General features: G+C 61.1%; 1 protein-coding gene across 1 annotated transcript; it reads left to right on the top strand.

Annotated features, from left to right (window-relative positions):
• Positions 1-5677: 5677 nt before the first annotated feature.
• On the top strand, positions 5678-21812 carry LOC142077096 (uncharacterized). The gene is made up of 16 exons (XM_075139288.1): positions 5678-6031; positions 8768-8821; positions 9347-9418; positions 9752-9805; positions 11603-11659; positions 12035-12136; positions 12749-12847; positions 14540-14614; positions 17666-17728; positions 18638-18709; positions 19529-19625; positions 19727-19854; positions 19936-19994; positions 20091-20184; positions 21411-21520; positions 21647-21812. Exons 1-16 carry the CDS (start codon positions 5678-5680, stop codon positions 21810-21812), a joined length of 1656 nt encoding a protein of 551 aa, XP_074995389.1.
• Positions 21813-22652: the final 840 nt, after the last annotated feature.

Raw genomic sequence — 22652 nt, 5'->3', positions numbered from 1 at the left:
AAGCACCGTCATCTCCACAGAGGTGGCCTCCACGCCTTCCAGGACCACCTCAGCAGACTTCTCCACCTCCTTCTCCTCCACTGGAGCCACCCCAACCACCGTCATCTCCACAGAGGAGGTGTCCACACCTTCCATGACCACCTCAGCAGACTTCTCCACCTCCTTCTCCTCCACTGGAGCCACCCCAACCACCGTCATCTCCACAGAGGAGGCCTCCACGCCTTCCATGACCACCTCAGCAGACTTCTCCACCTCCTTCCCCACCACTGCAGCCACCCCAACCACCGTCATCTCCACCGAGGAGACCTCCACGCCTTCCATAACCACCTCAGCAGACTTCTCCACTTCCTTCTCCACCACTGGAGCCACGACAACCACCGTCATCTCCACAGAGGAGGCCTCCACGCCTTCCAGGACCACCTCAGCAGACTTCTCCACTTCCTTCTCCACCACTGGAGCCACCCCAAGCACCGTCATCTCCACAGAGGAGGCCTCCACACCTTCCATGACCACCTCAGCGGACTTCTCCACCAACTCCCCGACCACTGCAGCCAGCACAAGCCCCATCATCTCCACAGAGGAGGCCTCCACGCCTTCAATGACCACCTCAGCAGACTTCTCCACTTCCTCCTCCACCACTGGAGCCACCCCAACCACCGTCATCTCCACAGAGGAGGGCTCCACGCCTTCCAGGACCACCTCAGCAGACTTCTCCACTTCCTTCTCCACCACTGGAGCCACCCCAACCACCGTCATCTCCACAGAGGAGGCCTCCACGCCTTCCAGGACCACCTCAGCAGACTTCTCCACCTCCTTCCCCACCACTGCAGCCACCCCAAGCACCGTCATCTCCACAGAGGAGGCCTCCACGCCTTCCAGGACCACCTCAGCAGACTTCTCCACCTCCTTCCCCACCACTGCAGCCACCCCAAGCACCGTCATCTCCACCGAGGAGGCCTCCACGCCTTCCAGGACCACCTCAGCAGACTTCTCCACTTCCTTCTCCACCACTGGAGGCAACCCAACCACCGTCATCTCCACAGAGGAGGTCTCCACACCTTCCAGGACCACCTCAGCAGACTCATCCACTACCTTCTCCACCACTGCAGCCACGCGAAGCACCATCATCTCCACAGAGGTGGCCTCCACACCTTCCAGGACCACCTCAGCAGACTCATCCACTACCTTCTCCACCACTGCAGCCACGCGAAGCACCATCATCTCCACAGAGGTGGCCTCCACACCTTCCAGGACCACCTCAGCAGACTTCTCCACTTCCTTCCCCACCACTGGAGCCACCCCAACCACCGTCATCTCCACAGAGGAGGCCTCCACACCTTCCAGGACCACCTCAGCAGACTTCTCCACTTCCTTCCCCACCACTGGAGCCATCTCAAGCACCGTCATCTCCACAGAGGAGGCCTCCACACCTTCAATGACCACCTCAGTAGACTTCTCCACCTCCTTCCCCACCACTGGAGCCACCCCAACCACCGAGGTGGCCTCCACGCCTTCCATGACCACCTCAGCAGACTTCTCCACCTCCTTTCCCACCACTGGAGCCACCCCAACCACCGTCATCTCCACAGAGGAGGCCTCCACGCCTTCCAGGACCACCTCAGCAGACTTCTCCACTTCCTTCTCCACCACTGCAGCCACCCCAAGCACCGTCATCTCCACAGAGGAGGCCTCCACGCCTTCCAGGACCACCTCAGCAGACTTCTCCACTTCCTTCTCCACCACTGCAGCCACCCCAAGCACCGTCATCTCCACAGAGGAGGCCTCCACGCCTTCCATGACCACCTCAGCAGACTTCTCCACTTCCTTCCCCACCACTGGAGCCACCCCAAGCACCGTCATCTCCACAGAGGAGGCCTCCACACCTTCCATGACCACCTCAGCAGACTTCTCCACCTCCTTCTCCACCACTGGAGGCACCCCAACCACCGTCATCTCCACAGAGGAGGTCTCCACACCTTCCAGGACCACCTCAGCAGACTTCTCCACTTCCTTCCCCACCAGTGGAGCCACCCCAACCACCGTCATCTCCACAGAGGAGGCCTCCACGCCTTCCAGGACCACCTCAGCAGACTTCTCCACTTCCTTCTCCACCACTGCAGCCACCCCAACCACCGTCATCTCCACAGAGGAGGCCTCCACGCCTTCCATGACCACCTCAGCAGACTTCTCCACTTCCTTCCCCAACACTGGAGCCACCCCAACCACCGTCACCTCCACCGAGGAGGCCTCCACGCCTTCAATGTCCACCTCAGCAGACTTCTCCACTTCCTTCTCCACCACTGGAGCCACGACAACCACCGTCATCTCCACCGAGGAGGCCTCCACGCCTTCCATGACCACCTCAGCAGACTTCTCCACCTCCTTCCCCACCACTGCAGCCACCCCAACCACCGTCATCTCCACAGAGGAGGCCTCCACGCCTTCCATGACCACCTCAGCAGACTTCTCCACCAACTCCCTGACCACTGCAGCCAGCACAAGCCCCATCATCTCCACAGAGGTGGCCTCCACACCTTCCAGGACCACCTCAGCAGACTTCTCCACCTTCTTCTCCACCACTGGAGCCACCCCAACCACCGTCATCTCCACAGAGGAGGCCTCCACACCTTCAATGACCACCTCAGTAGACTTCTCCACCTCCTTCCCCACCACTGGAGCCACCCCAACCACCGAGGTGGCCTCCACGACTTCCATGACCACCTCAGCAGACTTCTCCACTTCCTTCTCCACCACTGCAGCCACCCCAACCACCGTCATCTCCACAGAGGAGGCCTCCACGCCTTCCATGACCACCTCAGCAGACTTCTCCACCAACTCCCCGACCACTGCAGCCAGCACAAGCCCCATCATCTCCACAGAGGAGGCCTCCACGCCTTCCAGGACCACCTCAGCAGACTTCTCCACCTCCTTCCCCACCACTGCAGCCACCCCAACCACCGTCACCTCCACCGAGGAGGCCTCCACGCCTTCAATGTCCACCTCAGCAGACTTCTCCACCTACTCCCCGACCACTGCAGCCACCACAAGCCCCATCATCTCCACAGAGGTGGCCTCCACACCTTCCAGGACCACCTCAGCAGACTTCTCCACTTCCTTCTCCACCACTGGAGCCACCCCAACCACCGTCATCTCCACAGAGGAGGCCTCCACACCTACCATGACCACCTCAGCAGACTTCTCCACTTCCTTCTCCACCACTGGAGCCACGACAACCACCGTCATCTCCACCGAGGAGGCCTCCACGCCTTCCATGACCACCTCAGCAGACTTCTCTACTTCCTTCCCCACCACTGGAGCCATCCCAAGCACCGTCATCTCCACCGAGGAGGCCTCCACACCTTCCATGACCACCTCAGCAGACTTCTCCTCTTCCTCCTCCACCACTGGAGCCATCCCAAGCACCGTCATCTCCACCGAGGTGGCCTCCACACCTTCCATGACCACTTCAGCAGACTTCTCCTCTTCCTTCTCCACCACTGGAGCCACCCCAAGCACCGTCATCTCCACAGAGGAGGCCTCCACACCTTCCATGACCACCTCAGCAGACTTCTCCACCTACTCCCCGACCACTGGAGCCACCCCAAGCACCGTCATCTCCACAGAGGTGGCCTCCACACCTTCCAGGACCACCTCAGCAGACTTCTCCACCTCCTTCTCCTCCACTGCAGCCACCCCAACCACCGTCATCTCCACAGAGGAGGCCTCCACGCCTTCCAGGACCACCTCAGCAGACTTCTCCACCTCCTTCCCCACCACTGGAGCCACCCCAACCACCGTCACCTCCACCGAGGAGGCCTCCACGCCTTCAATGTCCACCTCAGCAGACTTCTCCTCTTCCTCCTCCACCACTGGAGCCATCCCAAGCACCGTCATCTCCACCGAGGTGGCCTCCACGCCTTCAATGACCACCTCAGCAGACTTCTCCACTTCCTTCTCCACCACTGGAGCCACCCCAACCACCGTCATCTCCACAGAGGAGGCCTCCACGCCTTCAATGACCACATCAGCAGACTTCTCCACCTCCTTCCCCAACACTGGAGCCACCCCAAGCACCGTCATCTCCACAGAGGTGGCCTCCACACCTTCCAGGACCACCTCAGCAGACTTCTCCACTTCCTCCTCCACCACTGGAGCCACCCGAACGACCGTCATCTCCACAGAGGAGGGCTCCACGCCTTCCAGGACCACCTCAGCAGACTTCTCCACTTCCTTCTCCACCACTGGAGCCACCCCAACCACCGTCATCTCCACAGAGGAGGCCTCCACGCCTTCCAGGACCACCTCAGCAGACTTCTCCACCTCCTTCCCCACCACTGCAGCCACCCCAAGCACCGTCATCTCCACAGAGGAGGCCTCCACGCCTTCCAGGACCACCTCAGCAGACTTCTCCACCTCCTTCCCCACCACTGCAGCCACCCCAAGCACCGTCATCTCCACCGAGGAGGCCTCCACGCCTTCCAGGACCACCTCAGCAGACTTCTCCACTTCCTTCTCCACCACTGGAGGCAACCCAACCACCGTCATCTCCACAGAGGAGGTCTCCACACCTTCCAGGACCACCTCAGCAGACTCATCCACTACCTTCTCCACCACTGCAGCCACGCGAAGCACCATCATCTCCACAGAGGTGGCCTCCACACCTTCCAGGACCACCTCAGCAGACTCATCCACTACCTTCTCCACCACTGCAGCCACGCGAAGCACCATCATCTCCACAGAGGTGGCCTCCACACCTTCCAGGACCACCTCAGCAGACTTCTCCACTTCCTTCCCCACCACTGGAGCCACCCCAACCACCGTCATCTCCACAGAGGAGGCCTCCACACCTTCCAGGACCACCTCAGCAGACTTCTCCACTTCCTTCCCCACCACTGGAGCCATCTCAAGCACCGTCATCTCCACAGAGGAGGCCTCCACACCTTCAATGACCACCTCAGTAGACTTCTCCACCTCCTTCCCCACCACTGGAGCCACCCCAACCACCGAGGTGGCCTCCACGCCTTCCATGACCACCTCAGCAGACTTCTCCACCTCCTTTCCCACCACTGGAGCCACCCCAACCACCGTCATCTCCACAGAGGAGGCCTCCACGCCTTCCAGGACCACCTCAGCAGACTTCTCCACTTCCTTCTCCACCACTGCAGCCACCCCAAGCACCGTCATCTCCACAGAGGAGGCCTCCACGCCTTCCATGACCACCTCAGCAGACTTCTCCACTTCCTTCCCCACCACTGGAGCCACCCCAAGCACCGTCATCTCCACAGAGGAGGCCTCCACACCTTCCATGACCACCTCAGCAGACTTCTCCACCTCCTTCTCCACCACTGGAGGCACCCCAACCACCGTCATCTCCACAGAGGAGGTCTCCACACCTTCCAGGACCACCTCAGCAGACTTCTCCACTTCCTTCCCCACCAGTGGAGCCACCCCAACCACCGTCATCTCCACAGAGGAGGCCTCCACGCCTTCCAGGACCACCTCAGCAGACTTCTCCACTTCCTTCTCCACCACTGCAGCCACCCCAACCACCGTCATCTCCACAGAGGAGGCCTCCACGCCTTCCATGACCACCTCAGCAGACTTCTCCACTTCCTTCCCCAACACTGGAGCCACCCCAACCACCGTCACCTCCACCGAGGAGGCCTCCACGCCTTCAATGTCCACCTCAGCAGACTTCTCCACTTCCTTCTCCACCACTGGAGCCACCCCAACCACCGTCATCTCCACAGAGGTGGCCTCCACACCTTCAATGACCACATCAGCAGACTTCTCCACCTCCTTCCCCACCACTGGAGCCACGACAACCACCGTCATCTCCACCGAGGAGGCCTCCACGCCTTCCATGACCACCTCAGCAGACTTCTCCACCTCCTTCCCCACCACTGCAGCCACCCCAACCACCGTCATCTCCACAGAGGAGGCCTCCACGCCTTCCATGACCACCTCAGCAGACTTCTCCACCAACTCCCTGACCACTGCAGCCAGCACAAGCCCCATCATCTCCACAGAGGTGGCCTCCACACCTTCCAGGACCACCTCAGCAGACTTCTCCACCTTCTTCTCCACCACTGGAGCCACCCCAACCACCGTCATCTCCACAGAGGAGGCCTCCACACCTTCAATGACCACCTCAGTAGACTTCTCCACCTCCTTCCCCACCACTGGAGCCACCCCAACCACCGAGGTGGCCTCCACGACTTCCATGACCACCTCAGCAGACTTCTCCACTTCCTTCTCCACCACTGCAGCCACCCCAACCACCGTCATCTCCACAGAGGAGGCCTCCACGCCTTCCATGACCACCTCAGCAGACTTCTCCACCAACTCCCCGACCACTGCAGCCAGCACAAGCCCCATCATCTCCACAGAGGAGGCCTCCACGCCTTCCAGGACCACCTCAGCAGACTTCTCCACCTCCTTCCCCACCACTGCAGCCACCCCAACCACCGTCACCTCCACCGAGGAGGCCTCCACGCCTTCAATGTCCACCTCAGCAGACTTCTCCACCTACTCCCCGACCACTGCAGCCACCACAAGCCCCATCATCTCCACAGAGGTGGCCTCCACACCTTCCAGGACCACCTCAGCAGACTTCTCCACTTCCTTCTCCACCACTGGAGCCACCCCAACCACCGTCATCTCCACCGAGGAGGCCTCCACACCTACCATGACCACCTCAGCAGACTTCTCCACTTCCTTCTCCACCACTGGAGCCACGACAACCACCGTCATCTCCACCGAGGAGGCCTCCACACCTTCCATGACCACTTCAGCAGACTTCTCCTCTTCCTCCTCCACCACTGGAGCCATCCCAAGCACCGTCATCTCCACCGAGGTGGCCTCCACACCTTCCATGACCACTTCAGCAGACTTCTCCTCTTCCTTCTCCACCACTGGAGCCACCCCAAGCACCGTCATCTCCACAGAGGAGGCCTCCACACCTTCCATGACCACCTCAGCAGACTTCTCCACCTACTCCCCGACCACTGGAGCCACCCCAAGCACCGTCATCTCCACAGAGGTGGCCTCCACACCTTCCAGGACCACCTCAGCAGACTTCTCCACCTCCTTCTCCTCCACTGCAGCCACCCCAACCACCGTCATCTCCACAGAGGAGGCCTCCACGCCTTCCAGGACCACCTCAGCAGACTTCTCCACCTCCTTCCCCACCACTGGAGCCACCCCAACCACCGTCACCTCCACCGAGGAGGCCTCCACGCCTTCAATGTCCACCTCAGCAGACTTCTCCTCTTCCTCCTCCACCACTGGAGCCATCCCAAGCACCGTCATCTCCACCGAGGTGGCCTCCACGCCTTCAATGACCACCTCAGCAGACTTCTCCACTTCCTTCTCCACCACTGGAGCCACCCCAACCACCGTCATCTCCACAGAGGAGGCCTCCACGCCTTCAATGACCACATCAGCAGACTTCTCCACCTCCTTCCCCAACACTGGAGCCACCCCAAGCACCGTCATCTCCACAGAGGTGGCCTCCACACCTTCCAGGACCACCTCAGCAGACTTCTCCTCTTCCTCCTCCACCACTGGAGCCACCCCAACCACCGTCATCTCCACAGAGGTGGCCTCCACACCTTCCATGACCACCTCAGCAGACTTCTCCACTTCCTTCCCCACCACTGCAGCCACCCCAAGCACCGTCATCTCCACAGAGGAGGCCTCCACACCTTCCATGACCACCTCAGCAGACTTCTCCACTTCCTTCCCCACCACTGCAGCCACCCCAAGCACCGTCATCTCCACAGAGGAGGCCTCCACACCTTCCATGACCACCTCAGCAGACTTCTCCACCTCCTTCTCCTCCACTGCAGCCACCCCAACCACCGTCATCTCCACAGAGGAGGCCTCCACGCCTTCCAGGACCACCTCAGCAGACTTCTCCACCTCCTTCTCCTCCACTGCAGCCACCCCAACCACCGTCATCTCCACAGAGGAGGCCTCCACGCCTTCCAGGACCACCTCAGCAGACTTCTCCACTTCCTTCCCCACCACTGCAGCCACCCCAAGCACCGTCATCTCCACAGAGGAGGCCTCCACACCTTCCATGACCACCTCAGCAGACTTCTCCACTTCCTTCCCCACCACTGGAGCCACCCCAACCACCGTCACCTCCACCGAGGAGGCCTCCACGCCTTCAATGTCCACCTCAGCAGACTTCTCCTCTTCCTCCTCCACCACTGGAGCCATCCCAAGCACCGTCATCTCCACCGAGGTGGCCTCCACGCCTTCCAGGACCACCTCAGCAGACTTCTCCACTTCCTTCTCCACCACTGGAGCCACCCCAACCACCGTCATCTCCACAGAGGTGGCCTCCACACCTTCAATGACCACATCAGCAGACTTCTCCACCTCCTTCCCCACCACTGGAGCCACGACAACCACCGTCATCTCCACCGAGGAGGCCTCCACACCTTCAATGACCACCTCAGCAGACTTCTCCACCAACTCCCCGACCACTGCAGACACCACAAGCCCCATCATCTCCACAGAGGAGGCCTCCACGCCTTCCAGGACCACCTCAGCAGACTTCTCCACCTCCTTCCCCACCACTGCAGCCACCCCAACCACCGTCATCTCCACAGAGGAGGCCTCCACACCTTCCAGGACCACCTCAGCAGACTTCTCCACCTCCTTCCCCACCACTGGAGCCACCCCAAGCACCGTCATCTCCACAGAGGAGGCCTCCACACCTTCAATGACCACCTCAGTAGACTTCTCCCCCTCCTTCCCCACCACTGGAGCCACCCCAACCACCGAGGTGGCCTCCACGCCTTCCATGACCACCTCAGCAGACTTCTCCACCTCCTTCCCCACCACTGGAGCCACCCCAACCACCGTCATCTCCACCGAGGAGGCCTCCACGCCTTCAATGTCCACCTCAGCAGACTTCTCCACCTACTCCCCGACCACTGCAGCCACCACAAGCCCCATCATCTCCACAGAGGTGGCCTCCACACCTTCCAGGACCACCTCAGCAGACTTCTCCACCTCCTTCCCCACCACTGCAGCCACCCCAACCACCGTCATCTCCACCGAGGTGGCCTCCACGCCTTCCAGGACCACCTCAGCAGACTTCTCCACCTCCTTCCCCACCACTGCAGCCACCCCAACCACCGTCATCTCCACCGAGGTGGCCTCCACGCCTTCCAGGACCACCTCAGCAGACTTCTCCACCTCCTTCTCCTCCACTGCAGCCACCCCAACCACCGTCATCTCCACAGAGGAGGCCTCCACACCTTCCATGACCACCTCAGCAGACTTCTCCACTTCCTTCCCCACCACTGGAGCCACCCCAACCACCGTCACCTCCACCGAGGAGGCCTCCACGCCTTCAATGTCCACCTCAGCAGACTTCTCCTCTTCCTCCTCCACCACTGGAGCCATCCCAAGCACCGTCATCTCCACCGAGGTGGCCTCCACGCCTTCCAGGACCACCTCAGCAGACTTCTCCACTTCCTTCTCCACCACTGGAGCCACCCCAACCACCGTCATCTCCACCGAGGTGGCCTCCACGCCTTCAATGACCACATCAGCAGACTTCTCCACCTCCTTCTCGACCACAGGAGCCACCCCAAGCACCGTCATCTCCACAGAGGAGGCCTCCACACCTACCATGACCACCTCAGCAGACTTCTCCACTTCCTTCCCCACCACTGCAGCCACCCCAACCACCGTCATCTCCACAGAGGTGGCCTCCACACCTTCAATGACCACCTCAGCAGACTTCTCCACTTCCTTCCCCACCACTGCAGCCACCCCAACCACCGTCATCTCCACAGAGGTGGCCTCCACGCCTTCCAGGACCACCTCAGCAGACTTCTCCACTTCCTTCCCCACCACTGCAGCCACCCCAAGCACCGTCATCTCCACAGAGGTGGCCTCCACGCCTTCCAGGACCACCTCAGCAGACTTCTCCACCTCCTTCTCCTCCACTGGAGCCACCCCAACCACCGTCATCTCCACAGAGGAGGTGTCCACACCTTCCATGACCACCTCAGCAGACTTCTCCACCTCCTTCTCCTCCACTGGAGCCACCCCAACCACCGTCATCTCCACAGAGGAGGCCTCCACGCCTTCCATGACCACCTCAGCAGACTTCTCCACCTCCTTCCCCACCACTGCAGCCACCCCAACCACCGTCATCTCCACCGAGGAGACCTCCACGCCTTCCATGACCACCTCAGCAGACTTCTCCACTTCCTTCTCCACCACTGGAGCCACGACAACCACCGTCATCTCCACAGAGGAGGCCTCCACGCCTTCCAGGACCACCTCAGCAGACTTCTCCACTTCCTTCTCCACCACTGGAGGCACCCCAACCACCGTCATCTCCACCGAGGAGGCCTCCACGCCTTCCAGGACCACATCAGCAGACTTCTCCACCTCCTTCTCCACCACTGGAGCCACCCCAAGCACCGTCATCTCCACAGAGGAGGCCTCCACACCTTCCATGACCACCTCAGCGGACTTCTCCACCAACTCCCCGACCACTGCAGCCAGCACAAGCCCCATCATCTCCACAGAGGAGGCCTCCACGCCTTCCAGGACCACCTCAGCAGACTTCTCCACTTCCTTCTCCACCACTGGAGCCACCCCAACCACCGTCATCTCCACAGAGGAGGCCTCCACGCCTTCCAGGACCACCTCAGCAGACTTCTCCACCTCCTTCCCCACCACTGCAGCCACCCCAAGCACCGTCATCTCCACAGAGGAGGCCTCCACGCCTTCCAGGACCACCTCAGCAGACTTCTCCACCTCCTTCCCCACCACTGCAGCCACCCCAAGCACCGTCATCTCCACCGAGGAGGCCTCCACGCCTTCCAGGACCACCTCAGCAGACTTCTCCACTTCCTTCTCCACCACTGGAGGCAACCCAACCACCGTCATCTCCACAGAGGAGGTCTCCACACCTTCCAGGACCACCTCAGCAGACTCATCCACTACCTTCTCCACCACTGCAGCCACGCGAAGCACCATCATCTCCACAGAGGTGGCCTCCACACCTTCCAGGACCACCTCAGCAGACTTCTCCACTTCCTTCCCCACCACTGGAGCCACCTCAACCACCGTCATCTCCACAGAGGAGGCCTCCACACCTTCAATGACCACCTCAGTAGACTTCTCCACCTCCTTCCCCACCACTGGAGCCACCCCAACCACCGAGGTGGCCTCCACGCCTTCCATGACCACCTCAGCAGACTTCTCCACCTCCTTTCCCACCACTGCAGCCACCCCAAGCACCGTCATCTCCACAGAGGAGGCCTCCACGCCTTCCATGACCACCTCAGCAGACTTCTCCACTTCCTTCCCCACCACTGGAGCCACCCCAAGCACCGTCATCTCCACAGAGGAGGCCTCCACACCTTCCATGACCACCTCAGCAGACTTCTCCACCTCCTTCTCCACCACTGGAGGCACCCCAACCACCGTCATCTCCACAGAGGAGGTCTCCACACCTTCCAGGACCACCTCAGCAGACTTCTCCACTTCCTTCCCCACCAGTGGAGCCACCCCAACCACCGTCATCTCCACAGAGGAGGCCTCCACGCCTTCCAGGACCACCTCAGCAGACTTCTCCACTTCCTTCTCCACCACTGCAGCCACCCCAACCACCGTCATCTCCACAGAGGAGGCCTCCACGCCTTCCATGACCACCTCAGCAGACTTCTCCACTTCCTTCCCCAACACTGGAGCCACCCCAACCACCGTCACCTCCACCGAGGAGGCCTCCACGCCTTCAATGTCCACCTCAGCAGACTTCTCCACTTCCTTCTCCACCACTGGAGCCACCCCAACCACCGTCATCTCCACAGAGGTGGCCTCCACACCTTCAATGACCACATCAGCAGACTTCTCCACCTCCTTCCCCACCACTGGAGCCACGACAACCACCGTCATCTCCACCGAGGAGGCCTCCACGCCTTCCATGACCACCTCAGCAGACTTCTCCACCTCCTTCCCCACCACTGGAGCCACCCCAACCACCGTCATCTCCACAGAGGAGGCCTCCACGCCTTCCATGACCACCTCAGCAGACTTCTCCACCAACTCCCCGACCACTGCAGCCAGCACAAGCCCCATCATCTCCACAGAGGAGGCCTCCACACCTTCCAGGACCACCTCAGCAGACTTCTCCACCTTCTTCTCCACCACTGGAGCCACCCCAACCACCGTCATCTCCACAGAGGAGGCCTCCACACCTTCAATGACCACCTCAGTAGACTTCTCCACCTCCTTCCCCACCACTGGAGCCACCCCAACCACCGAGGTGGCCTCCACGACTTCCATGACCACCTCAGCAGACTTCTCCACTTCCTTCTCCACCACTGCAGCCACCCCAACCACCGTCATCTCCACAGAGGAGGCCTCCACGCCTTCCATGACCACCTCAGCAGACTTCTCCACCAACTCCCCGACCACTGCAGCCAGCACAAGCCCCATCATCTCCACAGAGGAGGCCTCCACGCCTTCCAGGACCACCTCAGCAGACTTCTCCACCTCCTTCCCCACCACTGGAGCCACCCCAACCACCGTCACCTCCACCGAGGAGGCCTCCACGCCTTCAATGTCCACCTCAGCAGACTTCTCCACCTACTCCCCGACCACTGCAGCCACCACAAGCCCCATCATCTCCACAGAGGTGGCCTCCACACCTTCCAGGACCACCTCAGCAGACTTCTCCACCTCCTTCCCCACCACTGCAGCCACCCCAACCACCGTCATCTCCACAGAGGTGGCCTCCACGCCTTCCAGGACCACCTCAGCAGACTTCTCCACCTACTCCCCGACCACTGCAGCCACCACAAGCCCCATCATCTCCACCGAGGTGGCCTCCACGCCTTCCGGGACCACCTCAGCAGACTTCTCCACTTCCTTCCCCACCACTGCAGCCACCCCAACCACCGTCATCTCCACAGAGGTGGCCTCCACGCCTTCCAGGACCACCTCAGCAGACTTCTCCACCTCCTTCTCCTCCACTGGAGCCATCCCAAGCACCGTCATCTCCACCGAGGTGGCCTCCACACCTTCCAGGACCACCTCAGCAGACTTCTCCACCTCCTTCCCCAACACTGGAGCCACCCCAACCACCGTCATCTCCACAGAGGAGGCCTCCACACCTACCATGACCACCTCAGCAGACTTCTCCACTTCCTTCTCCACCACTGGAGCCACGACAACCACCGTCATCTCCACCGAGGTGGCCTCCACGCCTTCCGGGACCACCTCAGCAGACTTCTCCACTTCCTTCCCCACCACTGCAGCCACCCCAACCACCGTCATCTCCACAGAGGAGGCCTCCACACCTTCCATGACCACTTCAGCAGACTTCTCCACCTACTCCCCGACCACTGCAGCCACCCCAACCACCGTCATCTCCACAGAGGAGGCCTCCACGCCTTCCATGACCACCTCAGCAGACTTCTCCACTTCCTTCCCCACCACTGCAGCCACCCCAAGCACCGTCATCTCCACAGAGGAGACCTCCACGCCTTCCATGACCACCTCAGCAGACTTCTCCTCTTCCTTCTCCACCACTGGAGCTACCCCAAGCACCGTCATCTCCACAGAGGAGGCCTCCACACCTTCCATGACCACCGCAGCAGACTTCTCCACTTCCTTCCCCACCACTGGAGCCACCCCAACCACCGTCATCTCCACAGAGGTGGCCTCCACGCCTTCCATGACCACCTCAGCAGACTTCTCCACCAACTCCCCGACCACTGCAGCCAGCACAAGCCCCATCATCTCCACAGAGGAGGCCTCCACGCCTTCCAGGACCACCTCAGCAGACTCATCCACTACCTTCTCCACCACTGCAGCCACGCAAAGCACCATCATCTCCACAGAGGTGGCCTCCACACCTTCCAGGACCACCTCAGCAGACTTCTCCACGTCCTTCTCCACCACTGGAGCCATGCTTAGCACCGTCATCTCCACAGAGGAGGCCTCCACGCCTTCCATGACCACCTCAGCAGACTTCTCCACCTCCTTCCCCACCACTGGAGCCACCCCAACCACCGTCATCTCCACAGAGGAGGCCTCCACACCTTCCAGGACCACCTCAGCAGACTTCTCCACTTCCTTCCCCACCACTGGAGCCATCTCAAGCACCGTCATCTCCACAGAGGAGGCCTCCACACCTTCAATGACCACCGCAGTAGACTTCTCCACCTCCTTCCCCACCACTGGAGCCACCCCAACCACCGAGGTGGCCTCCACGCCTTCCAGGACCACCTCAGCAGACTTCTCCACTTCCTTCTCCACCACTGCAGCCACCCCAACCACCGTCATCTCCACAGAGGAGGCCTCCACACCTTCCATGACCACCTCAGCAGACTTCTCCACTTCCTTCCCCACCACTGCAGCCACCCCAACCACCGTCATCTCCACAGAGGAGGCCTCCACACCTTCCAGGACCACCTCAGCAGACTTCTCCACTTCCTTCCCCACCACTGGAGCCATCTCAAGCACCGTCATCTCCACAGAGGAGGCCTCCACACCTTCAATGACCACCTCAGTAGACTTCTCCACCTCCTTCCCCACCACTGGAGCCACCCCAACCACCGTCATCTCCACCGAGGTGGCCTCCACGCCTTCCATGACCACCTCAGCAGACTTCTCCACTTCCTTCTCCACCACTGGAGCCACCCCAACCACCGTCATCTCCACAGAGGAGGTCTCCACACCTTCCATGACCACCTCAGCAGACTTCTCCACCTCCTTCTCCACCTCTGCAGCCACCCCAACCACCGTCATCTCCACAGAGGAGGCCTCCACGCCTTCCAGGACCACCTCAGCAGACTTCTCCACCTCCTTCCCCACCACTGCAGCCACCCCAAGCACCGTCATGTCCACAGAGGAGGCCTCCACGCCTTCCAGGACCACCTCAGCAGACTTCTCCACTTCCTTCTCCACCACTGGAGCCACCCCAAGCACCGTCATCTCCACAGAGGAGGCGTCTACGCCTTCCATGACCACCTCAGCAGACTTCTCCACCTCCTTCTCCACCACTGGAGCCATCCCAAGCACCGTCATGTCCACAGAGGAGGCCTCCACACCTTCCAGGACCACCTCAGCAGACTTCTCCACTTCCTTCCCCACCAGTGGAGCCACCCCAACCACCGTCATCTCCACCGAGGTGGCCTCCACGCCTTCCAGGACCACCTCAGCAGACTTCTCCACTTCCTTCCCCACCACTGGAGCCATCTCAAGCACCGTCATCTCCACAGAGGAGGCCACCACACCTTCAATGACCACCTCAGTAGACTTCTCCACCTCCTTCCCCACCACTGGAGCCACCCCAACCACCGTCATCTCCACCGAGGTGGCCTCCACGCCTTCCAGGACCACCTCAGCAGACTTCTCCACTTCCTCCTCCACCACTGGAGCCACCCCAACCACCGTCATCTCCACAGAGGAGGCCTCCACGCCTTCCAGGACCACCTCAGCAGACTTCTCCACCTCCTTCCCCACCACTGGAGCCACCCCAACCACCGTCATCTCCACAGAGGAGGCGTCTACGCCTTCCAGGACCACCTCAGCAGACTTCTCCACCTCCTTCTCCACCTCTGCAGCCACCCCAACCACCATCATCTCCACAGAGGAGACCTCTACGCCTTCCAGGACCACCTCAGCAGACTTCTCCACTTCCTTCTCCACCACTGGAGCCACCCCAAGCACCGTCATCTCCACAGAGGAGGCCTCCACACCTTCCATGACCACCTCAGCAGACTTCTCCACCACTTTACCCACCACTGGAGCCACCCCAACCACCGTCATCTCCACAGAGGAGGTCTCCACACCTTCCATGACCACCTCAGCAGACTTCTCCACTTCCTTCTCCACCACTGCAGCCACCCCAACCACCGTCATCTCCACAGAGGAGGCCTCCACGCCTTCCAGGACCACCTCAGCAGACTTCTCCACTTCCTTCCCCACCACTGGAGGCACCCCAACCACCGTCATCTCCACAGAGGAGGTCTCCACACCTTCCATGACCACCTCAGCAGACTTCTCCACTTCCTTCTCCACCACTGCAGCCACCCCAAGCACCATCATCTCCACAGAGGAGGCCTCCACACCTTCAATGACCACCTCAGCAGACTTCTCCACCTCCTTCTCCACCTCTGCAGCCACCCCAACCACCGTCATCTCCACAGAGGAGACCTCTACGCCTTCCAGGACCACCTCAGCAGACTTCTCCACTTCCTTCTCCACCACTGCAGCCACCCCAAGCACCGTCATCTCCACAGAGGAGGCCTCCACACCTTCCATGACCACCTCAGCAGACTTCTCCACTTCCTTCCCCACCACTGGAGCCACCCCAACCACCATCATCTCCACAGAGGTGGCCTCCACGCCTTCCAGGACCACCTCAGCAGACTTCTCCACTTCCTTCTCCACCACTGCAGCCACCCCAACCACCATCATCTCCACAGAGGTGGCCTCCACGCCTTCCAGGACCACCTCAGCAGAATTATCCACTCCCTTCTCCACCACTGCAGCCACCCCAGGCACCGTCATCGCCACAGAGGAGGCCTCCACACCTTCCATGACCACCGCAGCAGACTTCTCCACTTCCTTCCCCACCACTGGAGCCACCCCAACCACCGTCATCTCCACAGAGGAGGTCTCCACACCTTCCAGGACCACCTCAGCAGACTTCTCCACTTCCTCCTCCACCACTGGAGCCACCCCAGGCACTGTCATCTCCACCGAGGAGGCCTCCACGCCTTCCAGGACCACCTCAGCAGACTTCTCCACCTCCTTCCCCACCACTGGAGCCACCCCAACCACCGTCATCTCCACAGAGGAGGTCTCCACACCTTCCAGGACCACCTCAGCAGACTTCTCCACTTCCTCCTCCACCACTGGAGGCACCCCAACCACCGTCATCTCCACAGAGGAGGCCTCCACACCTTCCATGACCACCGCAGCAGACTTCTCCACTTCCTTCCCCACCACTGGAGCCACCCCAACCACCGTCATCTCCACAGAGGAGGCCTCCACACCTTCCATGACCACCGCAGCAGACTTCTCCACTTCCTTCCCCACCACTGGAGCCACCCCAACCACCGTCATCTCCACCGAGGAGGCCTCCACACTTTCAATGACCACCTCAGCAGACTTCTCCACTTCCTTCCCCACCACTGGAGCCACCCCAACCACCGTCATCTCCACAGAGGAGGCCTCCACACCTTCCAGGACCACCTCAGCAGAATTCTCCACTCCCTTCTCCACCACTGGAGCCACCCCAGGCACCGTCATCTCCACCGAGGAGGCCTCCACGCCTTCCAGGACCACCTCAGCAGACTTCTCCACCTCCTTCCCCACCACTGGAGCCACCCCAACCACCGTCATCTCCACAGAGGAGGTCTCCACACCTTCCATGACCACCTCAGCAGACTTCTCCACTTCCTCCTCCACCACTGGAGCCACCCCAACCACCGTCATCTCCACAGAGGAGGCCTCCACACCTTCCATGACCACCGCAGCAGACTTCTCCACTTCCTTCCCCACCACTGGAGCCACCCCAACCACCGTCATCTCCACAGAGGAGGCCTCCACACCTTCCATGACCACCGCAGCAGACTTCTCCACTTCCTTCCCCACCACTGGAGCCACCCCAACCACCGTCATCTCCACAGAGGAGGCCTCCACGCCTTCCATGACCACCTCAGCAGACTTCTCCACTTCCTTCCCCACCACTGGAGCCACCCCAACCACCGTCATCTCCACAGAGGTGGCCTCGACACCTTCCATGACCACATCAGCAGACTTCTCCACCTCCTTCCCCACCACTGCAGCCATGCTTAGCACCGTCATCTCCACAGAGGAGGCCTCCACGCCTTCCATGACCACCTCAGCAGACTTCTCCACTTCCTTCTCCACCACTGCAGCCACCCCAACCACCGTCATCTCCACAGAGGAGGCCTCCACACCTTCCAGGACCACCTCAGCAGACTTCTCCACTTCCTTCCCCACCACTGGAGCCATCCCAACCACCGTCATCTCCACAGAGGAGGCCTCCACACCTTCCATGACCACCTCAGCAGACTTCTCCACTTCCTTCTCCACCATTGGAGCTACCCCAACCACCGTCATCTCCACAGAGGAGGCCTCCACACCTTCCATGACCACCTCAGCAGACTTCTCCACTTCCTCCTCCACCACTGGAGCCACCCCAACCACCGTCATCTCCACAGAGGAGGTCTCCACACCTTCCAGGACCACCTCAGCAGACTTCTCCACCTCCTTTCCCACCACTGGAGCCATCCCAAGCACCGTCATCTCCACAGAGGAGGCCTCCACGCCTTCCAGGACCACCTCAGCAGACTTCTCCACTTCCTTCCCCACCACTGGAGCCACCCCAAGCACCGTTATCTCCACCGAGGAGGCTTCCACACCTTCCAGGACCACCTCAGCAGACTTCTCCACCACTTTACCCACCACTGGAGCCACCCCAACCACCGTCATCTCCACAGAGGAGGCCTCCACACCTTCCATGACCACCTCAGCAGACTTCTCCACTTCCTTCCCCACCAATGGAGCCACCCCAAGCACTGTCATCTCCACAGAGGTGGCCTCCACGCCTTCCAGGACCACCTCAGCAGACTTCTCCACTTCCTTCTCCACCACTGGAGCCACCCCAACCACCGTCATCTCCACAGAGGTGGCCTCCACGCCTTCCAGGACCACCTCAGCAGACTTCTCCACTTCCTTCCCCACCACTGGAGCCACCCCAACCACCGTCATCTCCACAGAGGTGGCCTCCACACCTTCCATGACCACCTCAGCAGACTCAGCCACTTCCTTCCCCACCACTGGAGTCAGTTCTACGGCTCTCACCTCTTCATATGTGACCTCCACAGGAGCACCCGCCACCACCACCCATGCAACCTCCACAGCATGCACCACCACCACCCAAGCCATCTCCACAGCAGCTTCTACCACCTCAGCAACCTCTACAGCACCCACCACCACCTCCCAAGTGACCTCCACAGCACCCATCACCGCTCAAGCAACCTCTATAGCACCCACCGCCACCACCCAAGCCATCCCCACAGCAGCTTCTACCACCCTAGCGACCTCCACATCACCCACCACCACCCCCACCCAAGGAACCTCCACAGCAGCTTCTATCACCCAAGCAACCTCTACAGCACCCAGCACCACCACCACCCAAGCCACCTCCACAGCACCCACCACCACCACCACCCAAGCCACCTCCACAGCACCCACCACCACCACCACCCAAGCCACCTCCACAGCCCCCGTCACCACCACCCAAGCAACCTCCACAACAACCTCCAGCGCAGTTGTTCCTTCAGGTAAGTCCCCCCGCACCCACCTCCACCCCAAAGGACCATCATGTCCTACGCGTCACCTCCACCCTACCCAGCTCCAAGCGGGTCCCCCCTGGCCCTGGGGGTCCCCCAAGATGTCCTGCTGACCCCCCCCACCTTGCTCCCTCCCAGTTGTCTGCCAGAATGGTGGCACCTACGATGGCATCAAGTGTGTCTGCACCTCCTATTTCTACGGCCCTTTGTGCGAGTACTCCACCAACTCCATCGAGACCAACCTCCGTAAGTGTCACCTCCACCCACCCCCCATGGCCTCCCTGGAGGTCCTGACCTCCCTGGGCCACCACGCTGAGCTCCCTTCCTTCTCCCCTTGTGTCCTTCAGCTTATTCAGGGACGATCGTGGCAGACGTGCAGCTGGTGGTGACCGTCACCAACTTCAACTACACGGAGGAGCTGAAGGACACCCAGTCGGAGACCTACCTCTACTTTGAGGAGCACTTCCGGAGGGAGGTGAGGACAGGGGGCTGAGTTGTCCCTCCGTGGCCATCTTCTCCCCTCGGTGGTGGTTGACGCAACCCTTTGGCTTTGCAGATACAGAAGATCTACGGTAACATCCCCGGCTACGAGGGCGTGAGGATCATCAACCTCAAGTAAGAGGTCCCTGACAAGCAGGGAACCCAGGTGTTGGGGTGGAGAGGGGGCTCCCCATTCACCCCCTCTAACCCCACTGTGTCCCTTCTCCAAAGACCTGGAAGCATCGTGGTGGACCACGAAGTCTTCTTCACCGTGACGGAGAGCAGCAACATCACAGAGAATTTTGAGGAGATAACGAAGAATTTGGTGGGAAGATTGGAAGAGACGGAGGCCAGCCAGGGTGCCTGTCAACAAAACACCTGTGGGTGCCCTTCCATGTCCTGTCCCCCCTCACCCCAGACACCTGGGTCCCTCCCTGGATGGCTGCGTCCCACCTGGGGCACCCAAGGATGGGTCTCTGATACCTTCTCTCTTTCTCCTCCCCCCACCCCAGCCATCCTCTGCCTCACTGTGTCGCCCAACCCCATCGTCAGGAACATGACGGAGGCGTCTTCTCTGAACGGTGAGACCTCCGGGGAGCCTCCTGCCCACCCCACCAGCCCCCAGTGCACCCCACCAGTTCCCCCCAGCTCCCTACGCACCCCACCACTCCCTCACATACCCCACAAGTTCTCCCCACTCTTCCCATGCACCCCACCAGCCCCTTGCCCACCCCACCAGCCCCTTGCCCACTCCACCAACCCTTTGCCCACCCCACCAGCCCCTTGCCCACCCCACCAGCCCCTTGCCCACCTCACTAGCCCCCTGCCCACCCCACCAGCCCCCTGCCCACCCCACCATTCCCAGTGCACCCCACCAGCCCCTTGCCCACCCCACCATTCCCAGTGCACCCCACCAGCCCCTTGCCCACCCCACCAGCCCCTTGCCCCTCCCACCAGCCCCAGTGCACCCCACCAGCCCCTTGCCCACCCCACCAACCCCTTGCCCCTCCCACCAACCCTTTGCCCACCCCACCAGCCCCTTGCCCACCCCACCAGCTCCTTGCCCACCCCACCAGCCCCTTGCCCACCCCACCAGCCCCTTGCCCACTCCACCAACCCTTTGCCCACCCCACCAGCCCCTTGCCCACCCCACCAGCTCCTTGCCCACTCCACCAGCCCCTTGCCCACCCCACCAGCCCCTTGCCCACCTCACCAGCCCCTTGCCCACCCCACCAGCCCCTTGCCCACCCCACCATTCCCAGTGCACCCCACCAGCCCCTTGCCCGCCCCACCAGCCCCCTGCCCACCCCACCAGCCCCCTGCCCACCCCACCATCCCCAGTGCACCCCACCAGCCCCCTGCCCACCCCACCAACCCCTTGCCCATCCCACCACCCCCCTGCCCATCCCACTTCCCCCCAGTGCACCCCACCACCCCCCAGCACACCCCACCACTGCTCCCATTCCCCCTCTAACCCCTCCAACCCCCCACCCCCTAGAGATCTGCTGGCAGCGAGCACCCAACGAATACCGGGACTTCTACTACGCGGAGAACGTAAAAGGCGTCATCCACTGCGTCAGCAACTGCACGCCCGACATGCCGAGCACCATAGATTGCCACTACGGCCAGTGCCGCATCACCCGGGCCGGTCCCCAGTGCTTGTGAGTGCCACCACGGGCTTCCACGGCCATGAGGTTGGCCGGTGGAGGAGTCTCCAGCGTCCCTGCTCCGGTCCCATGGGGATGGTGCAAGGAGAGGGTGGGTCTGATCCTGTCTCCTTCCTCCAGTTGCTGGGATGAAGCCCTGTACTGGTACACGGCTGTCCACTGCTCCGGGCGTGTCAGCAAGTTGGCCACGGGGTTGGGACTGGTAATTACCGTCTTGTTCATCACCTGCATCGTTCTCCTCGTGATGCTGGTCAGGAACCGTCGGAAGAAGTACAGGCTGAGGTAGAGGATGCCTGGGTTGTCTGTTGAGGGGGTGGTCTTCAAGCCTGGGTTCACTGCGGGGGGGAGTCCCCTCCTCTGGCTCTCTGTCCCCCCGCTCTGACACACCTTCTTGTTGCCCACCCAGTGATCCTCAACTCCACGCTGGTGGCAACTGGTATGAGGATGATAGCTTCACCTGGAACTCGCCCGATGGCTTCCTCTACTGCAACATGGGAGCCCACACCACCACAGGTGACCCCCCAATCCCAATTCGGGTTGATGGAGACCAATGCTTGGGGAAAACCCCCCCAAGACCTTCAACCACCCCCCACCATCTCCCCATAGGTGGTGAGAACGCACACAACTTCACGCCTTCGTTGGAGGTGGTGGATCCCTCCATCCCGGTACGTCTTCCTTCTTCTCCAGCAGCATCCCACCACCTTCTCCTGGATTGAGGACCCAAGGAAGACCTCCCCACACCCCTCTCACCCTCTTCCTCCTCCTCCTTCTCCTCCTTGCAGATGAAGATCTCCAGGCCAAAGCTCACAACCCAGCTATGATCCCGCATCCCGGCTGTCGACAGAGAAAAACCCAACCGGGATGAAGACTTGAGACCCCCCCAACCTCAACGCAACCCAATCTCTCCCAGGAGAAGATCCAAATCTGCTCGGCGTGGCCGGACCACCGGCATGCGGGCTGTGCCGAAAGCCGGGCAAGATATTTTTGGGGCGGGTAACCCTCAATATTTATTATTTATTTGGACGATGAAGCCTGTAGCGCCGGGCGCCGGCAAAACCACCCACGGCTCCCAGGCTGAGCCCAACGGGGTCCACGCGGGGACGCAGGACCCCTAACGGGGTGCAGG

This window comes from Calonectris borealis, unplaced genomic scaffold, assembly GCF_964195595.1.
Source record: "Calonectris borealis unplaced genomic scaffold, bCalBor7.hap1.2 HAP1_SCAFFOLD_152, whole genome shotgun sequence".
Lineage (NCBI taxonomy): Eukaryota > Metazoa > Chordata > Aves > Procellariiformes > Procellariidae > Calonectris > Calonectris borealis.
Note: the sequence above shows the minus strand (reverse complement) of the source record. Positions and strands in the feature narration are given on the sequence as shown.